The 11,993-nt window shown below is 46.4% G+C and overlaps 1 protein-coding gene across 1 annotated transcript; it reads right to left on the bottom strand.

Annotated features, from left to right (window-relative positions):
• Positions 1–1,214: 1,214 nt before the first annotated feature.
• Positions 1,215–1,721, bottom strand: CCR75_009338 (uncharacterized protein; the record flags this gene model as incomplete). Its single annotated transcript, XM_067967379.1, has 1 exon — positions 1,215–1,721. The coding sequence occupies one exon, from the start codon at positions 1,719–1,721 to the stop codon at positions 1,215–1,217; it is 507 nt and encodes a 168-aa protein (XP_067819127.1).
• Positions 1,722–11,993: the final 10,272 nt, after the last annotated feature.

Genomic DNA, 11,993 nt, shown 5'->3' with positions numbered 1-11,993 from the left:
ATTCAGGAAATTACTATTTAAAGTAATTTCCTCCAAATATTATCTACCTTTTGGATAATATTAATTAACAATCTTTTATTGTTAATTTCATGTAACGATACACCCCGTTACAATTATCGTTTCCGCAGAAATTATATTATTATATTAAAAAAATCAATCCCCATATTTGTATGGTTTCTTAAAAAAGTTGCTGTTTGTAACAAGTGGCTGTTTGTAATAGTTGCTATGTTTGCAAGAATGAACAACTGAACAGCCAACGATAATATCAGATCCGCTATGAAGACAAAGCTTTCGAAATAGATGCCATGGTTCGATATTGCTTGCTTTTTCGGCACAAAAAATCAAATTGACAGAGGTGGATTCGTCGACAAGAACAGAGAAAATAATCAATTGTACAGCAGGCATAGGGAAACTCGACAATCCTGACGAAATTTGAAACAGTCACTGCCTTCAAGCTAGTGCTTATACGCCTCCACGAAAATTCTAATCAGGTGTTGAGGGTGCAAGGATTTTTATCTAGATCAGCTTCTGCCGAGATGCATCCAGCAAAATTCTTAGAACCGTAGTATCGATTCGAGTTGCGTCGTGAACTGACAAAATATAAATAATGTCTTGTAGTTGAGCAGCTAGCCTGAAGAGTTTGCATTTATTCTTACCGATACAAAGAAATATGTACCTTTTTTATGTGCCAAAAAATGGAGGAGAAATGATGTGAAAAAAATGTATTTGCAAACGATTTGAAGAATTTGCAGGAAAATATCCTTATCGACATGGACCCTTCATTCCTATTAAGAAATACTGTAGCCGCAATTGTTATGCTACTTCGTTCAATTCTTCAATTGGATTTGGTATGCTACAAATTTTCGAGGTTAAATTACTTAGTAAGATTACGTGTATCCGCGTATATTTGGCACCATGGCCAGGAATCTGCTGGAAGTAAAGTTTTCTAAAAGCAGTACTAGATACACATTCAATAAAACGTTGTTAATAATGCTTCAAGACCGTCATGGTACCGAAGCTCATGGAAAGTTGTCCGTTTGGAGCTACTGCCTCGTCTGTTCACCCCAAGCGACAAGTTTAAATGATGACGCACAAAGGAAAACGAAAGGCTCCACAAACTTGTTGCCTCTTAGATACAAATAATGGCCAGTGGCAACTTACAAATGTACTCTTTGATTCAAAGATGGCAATTTCCTACAAACAAAACTCGCCGCCTAGTTTAAGTTTTCGCCAAATTCTTTATAGTGGGTCTGACAATAGTCTTGCGTACGCTCGTAAGCCGGTTTGGAGCAACTCAATATTTGACAGCGCTTGCCTCCGCCGTGGGCCCAGCAGAGGTTGTTGGACACTGCAATGGTATCACATTCCTCATAAGAGCAAGCAGTACCGCCTCCATGCGACCAGCATACGCCCTTGGATTTGGCGCGGTTGACGCAATCCAATTTCTTGCACTTTACTGAGCCACTGTGCTTCCAACATCGCTTGGTATAATTGGCACGACTAGTACACCCTTTAACGTAGCAGAAAACGCTATTGTTTGGACTGGGTGCAGCGGGGCCAAACGATGCAGGCGCTGGATCTGATTTCTGGTTGGCATTGGTCTGATTAGGAATGAGTCCACGTTTTGTCCAGTTAGGGTCGTCGGCACCCGATATCGTGTCTGGCCATGAAAGGCTGAAGGCAAGAGCAGCTTTGGCAGCTGTGTTACCAGTGGCTTGCATGATTGCGCTGATCGCGACACTATTGACTCCGAGGCAAAATTGGGATATGATACAGCTCAGTGGCCTTGGTTGTGTCCCTGGGTGCGCAAATAAAGGCTACTCCTCGCAACAAAAATGGGACTACGCTCTTTCGTGAGTCATTGGACCAGGACACTTGCAGAAAGGGAAGGAAGATGGAAGCTGACAAGGTCTTGATAAGTAAAGTATTAAGTCGCGCGCAGAAAGGGATACAATTCAAGGCTTGGAGATCTGCTTAAGATTACAAGCGAACCGGGAGAATTACATTGTCGAATCTTATCAATTGTATTATAGATACAATTTCGTACGCTTAATGAAAAAATCCTTAAAAATTTACTCTAATGTACTCGGGTTAAAGAGTTTTGAGTGTTCAGAATTTGACGTCAAAACGCTTTGAAATTGGCAACAAAAAATTATCGTGCGGCTCTGCAGTCTGACGTATTGAATCCACAACCCCGTACAACGCGCAAACAGGCTTTCTTGCTTTTGGCAATGGACCACCCGATCTTACAGTAATCTTGGTAGAAGCTCTTGTGGCTGTTGAAACGCGTGGCTTACGTCTACCGCTAGAATTTTGTTCAGTGGCTGGCATTTACATAAGTCGTAATTCTTTAGCTCGCTGTTGCGATTGATTCTTGTGTAGGTTAAGATTTAAGCTACTATAATACCCAGAGGGTAATTTAGGATACACGCTACCAAGTGACAAATTGATGCCTGTGTGCACAAAGGTTGTTTCTCCCACCAAAGCTTTCTCACGTGCATGCAATCGAATTATGATTACGTCTTGTGTCGTTGAGTCAAACGGTGGAATTGCCTATATATTGTCGTCTTTGGCACTAATCTCTCAATACGTCAACGAAGCTACAGTTTCGAAATGGCTAAAGTCGCGGTGCAATTGACGATTTGAAAGAAATTGTCGCTTCTTGTAAAATTGCTGCGCGGTTGTAAATGAAGCAAGTACGGCCATGAAACAAACTATGAAAGCTTATTGGTTCCAAGAATTTTAATCGAGATACAATACCAGCTCGTTTAAATCGATCATTTCAAAATAAGGAATCTCGTAACGACCAGCAATATTGACTTGGGATAATTCCGCTATGCAAGTTGGACCATTTTCAGAACAAGCCGCTGTTTTATACACGCTTCTGTTATGAATGGCAAACCTTTGTAGAAAAGAATAAAAATATGAAGCTCGTTCGCATTTGTTGCAGGAGAATTCGTATTTGATTACATAGCATAACACACTATGCTTGTGTATTCACATGTGAAAGGCACAACGATATACTGAGGAGGTTCCCAATTGAGTACAATGAGCGGCGAACCGCACTGGCTTGCAAATGCAATACACGACCCATGTGATATTGACGTGGCGGTCGAATTTGTCAACAACGTGCAAATCACGATAATGAGATGGCTTTACACAAAGAGTCATTAGAGGGAGACCGTAACGAAATCTTGCAAGCTCTCCGTTTGACAACATTAAACATACTGAAAGTTCTGTATAGCCGGGGAGTTTTTGGAAGCCTCGGAAATATCACGAACATCTGGGATCGAGGGTCTTACGTATAAGTTCTCTCCGGGCCTCTTCCAAATAAATTGTCCAACCAGGTACCTACCTACCACCATGTGCTATAAATCGCCCATTCGACGCGAAATCCATCGTAAATAGAGTACTGTATCGTCTTTTGCTTCCGGAAGGACCTCCAAGAACAGGCATACCGATGTTGGCCAAACGTCTTCGACGTGGAATTTGTTTACGATAAGTAGTAATGACAACGGACCTTTTTAGATCGATAGCCGTCACGGAATACTGTACCCTGATCTAATGAGAAATTCGTCAACACGTGCTTTGTCATAGTAATTGTAAAAGCGAAATCTTTTCTTGGCGTCGCACCACCCGCAAGACGCACGTGCGAGAAGCATTGCGCAATTAATTCAAATACGAACTTGTTTTACACGAGGTCGCTGTAACGGGCTAAAGTTGCCATAATGTTACACATTCCCGGTTAAGCACACTTCGAGGCTCCTGGGCAGTCCTCCTGAGCGACATGTTCAGTTTGAGGCATTTGTGCTCGGACAGCGGAGAGCCGCGTCCGGGACTGTTGAGATGCTCTCTGCCCGGCAGCATCAGCCGAGGCCCATTCAGATGGACACGCCCAAGTTCGATGAAACTGCAGCGTACACGATTGTCCACTGGCTGTTAGCCGTGGAGCAATGCAGTGCAGCTCATCGAAAATGACAGCCGGATGGCGTTGTACGCCATGTCGCACCTGCGCGGTAAGGCGTCAGAATTGGCTTACTCGACGCTTATGGTGAACGTTAAGGCGTTCTCTGCATGGGCGATCTTAAAGACTAAGATTCGCGCCATGCACCAGCCGTCGAACAACGAAGTGTTGCTTAATGCGCGATTCTTTGGAGCGCGACAGGCGAAGCGATCTCTGCAAATATTATGTGCAAGAGATGCGCTCGCTGTTGGCGTCCATTACCGTAGGTCCGATTCCAGAGCACACTAAGGTGCCCTCGGTTATGAACGCACTACGGCATGGTCTATCGCGACAGGCCATTTCCAGAAAGTTGCCGTCGACGATGGAAGAGGCAATTCATTTGTTTTAGTTGAGGAGCAATCCTACACCAGTGCCTCGGTGACAGCAGCTTGGTATAAGCCGTCAGCCGAGAGGTCAAATGCCACTCTCATGAAGCTGGGCAATGGAGACGTTGTCTACTACAAATGAGGCAAGCGCGGCCATATGATGGCTCGCTGCTATGCCAGGGTTCCTGCTGGGGCAAAGATGCCCAGTAAGAGGACTCCCTACCCAAAGGGCGATGGCAAGAACCAGCTGCGAGTCGCATAAGTTCTGCATCGACCACTGAGGGGTCGGGAAATGCAGGAGCGCAGTAGGGGTGGGTTGCCCTACTGACGCGGGCTCTGAATCTACCCCAAAGTTCAGATCTGTTGAACAAATGGGTAGCATAGTCCCTGAGGTCTCGAAATTTCGGACATCAACCCTGCTGATCTATAGCACTCAAGTAAGAGGCTATGGCCAGGTGATGACCCTCCTAGTGGATTTGGGTGCATCACAACATTTTGTAAAACTCGCGGCTCGAAGAAAGAGACCAGCGATGTTTGAGTCGCTATGCCACGATTGCAAGCGAGAAGAGGCGACCGTTCGTTTAGCGAACGGCGCGCTCGTTGAGTCTGAGGGAGTTCAGGTAGAACTTGCCTTCAGCTTTAGTGACTTCTCTTGTAAAATGAAGCTCACAGTGCAAGGTATGGAGAGGCCGGATGACCTCAGCCTATTTATGCCATAGTTGGCAAAACACCAACCATCGATAGACTGGCGTACACGCACAGTTGCGAGCTCTACACAGGACTCCGGAAAAGATGTGCTCCTGCGAGAGGCGTATGCAACTGATGTCGTGTCGAACACAGTTGAGGGCGCGTTGATGGGACGTCAAACGGCGCCAGTTCCTTCTCAGCTCGTGGAAACTGGGGTGGTCAAAAGGGCAATGACAAGTAGTTATGTGTCCCGTAGTCCTGCACAGAGCCGAGAGTCTGTGGCAGTAGACGGCGAGCTGACAGAAAATCAAGCGCCGCATGAACCATCGCAGTGCCTAGAGCCTGGTGCAGTTGGAATGGGTGCGTTAGCCAGGAGAGCAACGGCACCCGCTTCCCAGTCAAAGGTCGTGGTGACTCGAAGAACGAGTACCCGATAGATTAGGACGATTAAAGCCACTTGATAACAAGTGACTTTGGATCAGTCCCGATAAAAGAGGACGGGTCTTCGAACGAGGTGTTCGAGGCCGTCGAAGACAAAATGGCGGAGGCATCTTCAGTCGAGGTGGTCCAGCACGTCCTGAAATCTACCGAGGAGATAGCAAATCTCCCGGCGATGTCATTGGATATGTTCCTGGCCGAATTAAAGGCCGGAAGTATCCACAAAATAATCACACCAGTTCCAAAAGAGAACTTGGTGGACTGTTGCTCGTCGTCCAAAATGGACGAGAGCGTCCTAGAAGCGGACGAAAAGAAACAATTCGCTACTCAAGTCTGGGATGCCTTGAGAGACAGTCCGTTCTTTGAGGTTCTGTGAAAGCGTCGTGATGTGTTCCCACAGAAGTGCCGAGCCGCCCGCTACCAGCAGATAGGGGCATCGGGCAAGAAATAGACCTCGAACCTGGCATGTGACCAGGCAAGGCCGTTGCCGAAAGAACAAGTCGATTATATCGATGAGTTCGTCGACAAGGGAGCCAAGGCAAGACATGTGCGTGAGAGCACTCGCCTCACTGCAGCCTGAACTTCTGTGTGCGTAAAGCCACAGGTGGATGCCGCGTGGTTCATGCTTACAATAAGCTGAACACGGCAACCATACCGGCTCAATCGCCAATCTCGCGGAAAGATGTTTCGTTGAACTCCATGAGATAGTCAACTATCTTTTCCGCGTTGGATTTGAAGGATGGCTACTATCAGGTTCTAATGAAAGAGTCCGATTTAGCTAAAACAGCTGGACCCAACCCAAGCGGTATGCTTTGGGAGTGACTTGTGATGCCCCAAGGGTTGAAAAACGCACCGGCGACATTCAACCGAGTGGTGAATCACGTGATGCGTCAGCATCGTGCCTCATCGCCCCATTACTTTGACGATGTATTCGTGCATAGAAAAGCCGAGGACGGGCTGAGCGCAATAGAGTCGCACAAGCGTCATTTAGATGCTGTGTTGCAGACATTAAAGGACGCCTAATTGTACGTCAACTTGCAAAAGTGCGTCATAGGGGTCTCTGAGATACCTGTATTGGGCTGCATCGTTGGTACACATGGTGTACAAGCAGACCCAGACAAGTAAAAACAGTAAATGAATGCGCAATCACACGGCATGTGAAGGATTTGCGCCAATTCCTAGGGCTCGCTAAACACTTGCATTAGTATATCAAGAATTATGCTGAGCAAACTAAGCTATCATATGACCTCCTTAAAAAGGAAGCAGAATGGGTTTAATTAAAAGAACGAGATGATGCATTCCTATCAGTGAAGCAATGTCTTGTAGAGGCACCGGCCTTGGTATTGCCAGACGCGGATAAGCTTTTTAGCGTCGTCTGCGATGCAGGTAATTTTGCAATCGGTATCGCGCTCATGCAGAAGGATGACAACGGCGTTGACCGCGTCATCTCTTATCAGTCCCGGCTTTTAAAAGCCGCGGTACTGAATTACCCGGTGCATGACAAGGAGCTACTTTCGATAAAATATGCTCTTGTCAAGTTTCGTGTGCACCAACTTGGCACCGAACCATTTGTTGTTTATATGGATCACGCAACACTGCGGACCGCAATAAACGCACCGCACCCCTCGCCTAGAATGGCAAGATGGCTTACATTCTTTTCTATATTTGATTTCAAAGTTGAATATAATCCGAGTAAGTCGAATTTTTTGGCTGATGCTTTATCGCGCAGACCAGACTTCGAGGAAAGACACCAGGAAAGTGTGTTTAGTGCTAAAACACAATTTCAGCCGCCAATGTTGGCAGCAATGAATGCATACGACGTGCCAAGATCATTAGCCTCTGAAATAAAAGAGAGCTACAGTTAGGACGATCATTGTCGCCTATTGTTAAATCACTTTGGTCAACAAAAGGTGAACCTTTCGTCGCACCTGAAAGCTAAGCTTAATCGCTTAAGCGAAAACGACGGCCTGTTATGGCATCAGCTGTCACCTTGTGATCCCTTGAGAATCTACGTGCCTCATGACACAGATCTCAAGCTGATGATCCTTTGCGAGCTCCATGATGCGCCATCTGGGCCGTGAAAAAACATTCTTACGAGTGTCAGTGTAATTTTTTTGGCCACTTCTATATCGACGGGTGGCCAACTATATTCGCTCCTCAAATAGTGTCAGCGCAAAAAGCCTGCACCGTCCAGCAGTGTGCCACTGAAGCCGCTATCGATTCCAACCAACTGTTGGAAGTCAGTAAGTCTGGTTTTCATGTTTGGCATGCCGCCCGATCATAAGGGTCGGACGGTGCTCGCCGTCTTTGAAGACAAACTGAGCAAAATGGTGCACTTAGCACCATAAAAACATCGATCACAGGCAAGGAGGCAGCTCTATTGTTCCTGGATCATGTTTACCGACTACACGGGGTCCCGAGTTCATTTTATCGGACCGGCATCCACGTTTTACGTCTGGTTTCTGGCGATATGTGTTCGAGCTGCTAGGTAGCAAGCTCCACATGTCGACCGCAGATCCTCCCCAGACCGATGGCGAAACAGAACGTGCCAATCGGGTCGTGGCGGATGTCTTACGCACTATAGCAACTCCCGAAGATTGGAGCAAGCAATTGCCCTTTGTGGAGCTCGTTATAAATAACACTGTCCACGCCAATACGGGTGAGACACCGTATTATATTAACTGACTGCGCCATCCTCGGACACCAGTCTTGTTTGCGCGCAGCCCGAGTCTTAGTGAGGGAGGGTCCCTCACTATGCTCGATGCAAAAGAGGAACATGGTTTCGTCATTATGACGATGACCCATGAGGGTATCATCTCAAAGACAGAAACTTGCCCTTGTACCCTGCCAGTTTAGCAGTGGTCAATAAAACTACGTCCTGATGCTAAAAGCGTGAGCGAGGCTCAACGATTTGTGGATGAGCGATTAGCCATCACACGAAAAGTCCGTGACGCGATGGCAAACGCACATGACAAGCAAAAAGAATATGTGTACTACCTGGAGGTACTACGAAATTGTTGCCGCGTTTCATTGGGCACTTTACGGTGGCAGAAGAGGTTAAAGACCTTAATTATAGGCTCACGCTTACCCGTATATGAAGACGCACCCCGTATCTTATGTGGGTCGTCTGAGGCGATATGTAGACCCAAATGAGGTCACATGCCCCCATCGGGCAAAGGAGACCGATGGTGACACCGACTGTGAGTCGAGCGGCGTCCGGGTGAGGGGGGCGGTGAAGGCGAGAAGCAATCGGACCGTTGCCTCCCACCACGAGCAGGACTTGGAGAGCGAGGGACATCACGCGAGTAACGCGGATCCCTCAGCATTATCCTCTAAAAGAAGTCCAAGCTAGTCTTCAGGCGTTCATAACCCCGACAAGACTTTGCTCGGACATCAACGAGATCCGAGGCCAGTTGTGAGACTTGACCCTCGAGATCCGCAATACGTCATTCAGCAGCGCTCAACGCATGTGACTGAACGGACGAAGTTAAGGCAGCCGCGAGAAGTTGGGCGATATCGCCACTCCTATCGGGCGCCGCCTGCACTGATCGATGCGGGTGGGAATCAACGCTTCCTTGTTGGAAGGTTGCTTGCCCACCGCTCCGTGAGGCAAGGATATCAGATCCTCGTTCAATGGAAAGATTACCCGAGGTGTTTTGACTCTTGGGAGCCGATCGTACCCTACGTATTGATGTGCCCGGCTCGGTGGCTGCATATAAAAAAGAGCAGCAGCTGAGGCGTCTTCGCTAGTCTCAAATGGACTAGCCGAAGCAGCGTTGTGGGAAGAAACAGAGGTACAGTACCGCCCATGATTTCTTTCACACGCAAGTGGGCAAAATTAATTCGCTGCGACCGCTGTTTCATCGCATCGGAATGCGGATGAATGCGGCGCGCAAATTCTGCCTCGTATTGGTTCGGGCGTTTCATTTGAACGCAACACGACCGGGGCCGGGAAAATCTGCCCAAGCGTTTTTCCCTGAGCCTTCCATGATTTAAAGACGCCATAATTATTATGTGCGTCTACAAGAGCGCGCTCTAGGAGCGACGCTCTTTGTCTATTTAAATGAGGCTATTTAGATGGAGGGTGCATCGGTGTAATGCCACCCGTCACACAGCCACGTTCTAAACGACTGGCTTGTGACACCGATTGAATACGTTCACGTGTCTTCGGTGAAACTTAAGGCTCAGAATCCTCTATGTCAGAACCATTACAGATAATGGTCTGATCGTAAGGCGTTGTGGTTTTTCCCAACGAAGAAGCGGCTGCGCCTTTATGGGCAGCGATCTCACAAGTAGTCGCTGCGCTATCCAGTGCAGACGACGAGACAGCATTCGTAAATGTTCCTGTCTCTATGTTGTGAGCCATGAGAGGACGGCCCGAGTGTCGAGTCATTGTAGTTTGCAATGAGCGATGGATCAACATCCTCATTGTTAAAATAAATTGAATCTTTAAGGCCCGTAAACGCGACAGCAGCAGTAGCTGTCGGCGTTTCGACTAAGGCATTGGACGCTGCTGGCGTGTTAATGCGACGCGTGCGCTTAATGCGAGGTTGAGCGGGCGTCTTCGCAGACGACCCATTAACATTGCCCCTTTTAGGTGGCATCTTTGGCGCCGTGAATGGAAACACAGGTCGCTAGAGTGATTGTGTGAGCTAGTGGCGCGTTAAGCAGCTCACACTTCCTCCTTCCTCTTTGACGAATCGTAAATGTATATTTGCTTTTAAAGAAGGGATGGTGGAACGGGCTAAAGTTGTCATAATGTTACACAGTCCCCGTTAAGTACACTTGGTGTAATTAAGGGGATGGTCAATTACTTAAAAAAAGTAACTAGACCCACCACATGGGTGTGGTTCACATTTGTGACCAACCCTTGTGTATGTGATGCACAACCAATACGGATTTGAAAAATTGGGGGACGTGAACGTCTCGGCCTCTAAGAGGCGTATTGTCTTTACTCCAAGACAGGAGGGACACAAAGCGTTTATACCCTCACAAAGTGATACGAGTGACACACGCTTGTCAATAGTGTAATCGGTAACATTGAGTGGGAAGTTAGGTGCATTGACATTACGATGCATTACGCTTAGCGTCATCCGTTACGCGAGGTATCTAGAAAGATACGCTCGCAATACGTATTAGTGTTATTTAAAGAGATGATATTTATGATTAGTAAAAAAGGTATTTATATTCAATGCGATTAAATATAAATCCGCCTAATAACTACTTTCTACTCAGTAAATATGCACGAGGAGCCGGATTACCGCTACCGTGACGATACTTTACTAGAGTACTTAGTGCGTTGGGTGAAGTCGCTAAGCCGCCCTTTACAACCACCTCACTGCACGCATGAGAAGACGGTCTAACCACTTCTTCGCTGTGTTAGGGTGTGTGTCTAAGTAGAGCATGGCCGCATTAAGACGTGCCCGCCTACAGTCGCACCAACAACTGTGATGGATCGAATTGGCGATTCCCTTTGCCTGAATTTATAAACAGCTGTAAGAAATTCGTTCTCACGAAAATTTTAAAGTATAAATTACCGTAAAACCAAAACGCTGAACGATAATTAAGCAGTATCCAATTCGTTTTTAGTTTCTTATCTATTCGTACTCAATCACAATGTATGTTGGCTGAATTCTAAGAGTGATAAAAATATTTATCACATGAAACCTTCTGTATGTATTTGAACAAAGTGTATGCCAGTTGTTATGCACTTTAAGGTATTTTAATTAGGAATCGCTGCGGACATACCCAATTTATGCTACAGACACACCTTCAAAAATATAATTTTGGTCTCCAGGCTAAAATTTCCCCTATTTCACCCATTTTTCACAAGCAAACTCCCTACTTCCGTTTCGTGCCCACGTGCCTGGCGGTGAGTCTGTTGTTGCGTTATTTATGGCAGCTTCCAAGTCAACGCCAAAGCATTGCGCGCGTTTTGAGCTCGTTTGAGGGCAGCACATGAATTGTAAACGGGAGCAGCAATTGATTTTGACCAATTTGTGGCTTGTGGAGTGATGTCATGATGTTATTTGACGAGGCAAGTGCCATGACGAAACTTCCATGTCCGGCACTTCCACTTTCAGGTGCTAAAACTAAAGCCATAAATAAAGGTGAATTAATGCCAAGCAAAAGTAGCAGAAGCCTCCGAATGTGCAATTTAATAGGCTTCCCTTGAACTTTAAGAGTTTTCGTGGTTTTTGTTTCAGGTTCCCCCCTTCTTAATATTGTAAGCCAAGACCAGTAGGCAGGCAATTCAGAGAAGAATAGAAACGGCGACTATTCCTTTCTATAAATTCCCGCTCATTGCATGATTGTTATTATGCTTATAGTAAAGCCGAACCATGTAACGGGCTAAAGTTGTCATAATGTTACACAGTCCCCGTTAAGTACACTTGGTGTACTTAAGGGGATGGTCAATTACTAAATAATAGTAATTAGACCCAACACTCGGGTGTGGTGCACATTTGTGACCAACCCTTGTGGATATTATGCACATGGGTGCATTCACATTAGGAGGGATGACGCCCAGCGTCATCCGT

The sequence above is a fragment of the Bremia lactucae genome, linkage group LG13 (genome assembly GCF_004359215.1).
Source record: "Bremia lactucae strain SF5 linkage group LG13, whole genome shotgun sequence".
NCBI classification, from domain to species: domain Eukaryota; phylum Oomycota; class Peronosporomycetes; order Peronosporales; family Peronosporaceae; genus Bremia; species Bremia lactucae.
This window is presented reverse-complemented; position numbering and strand designations above follow the sequence as displayed.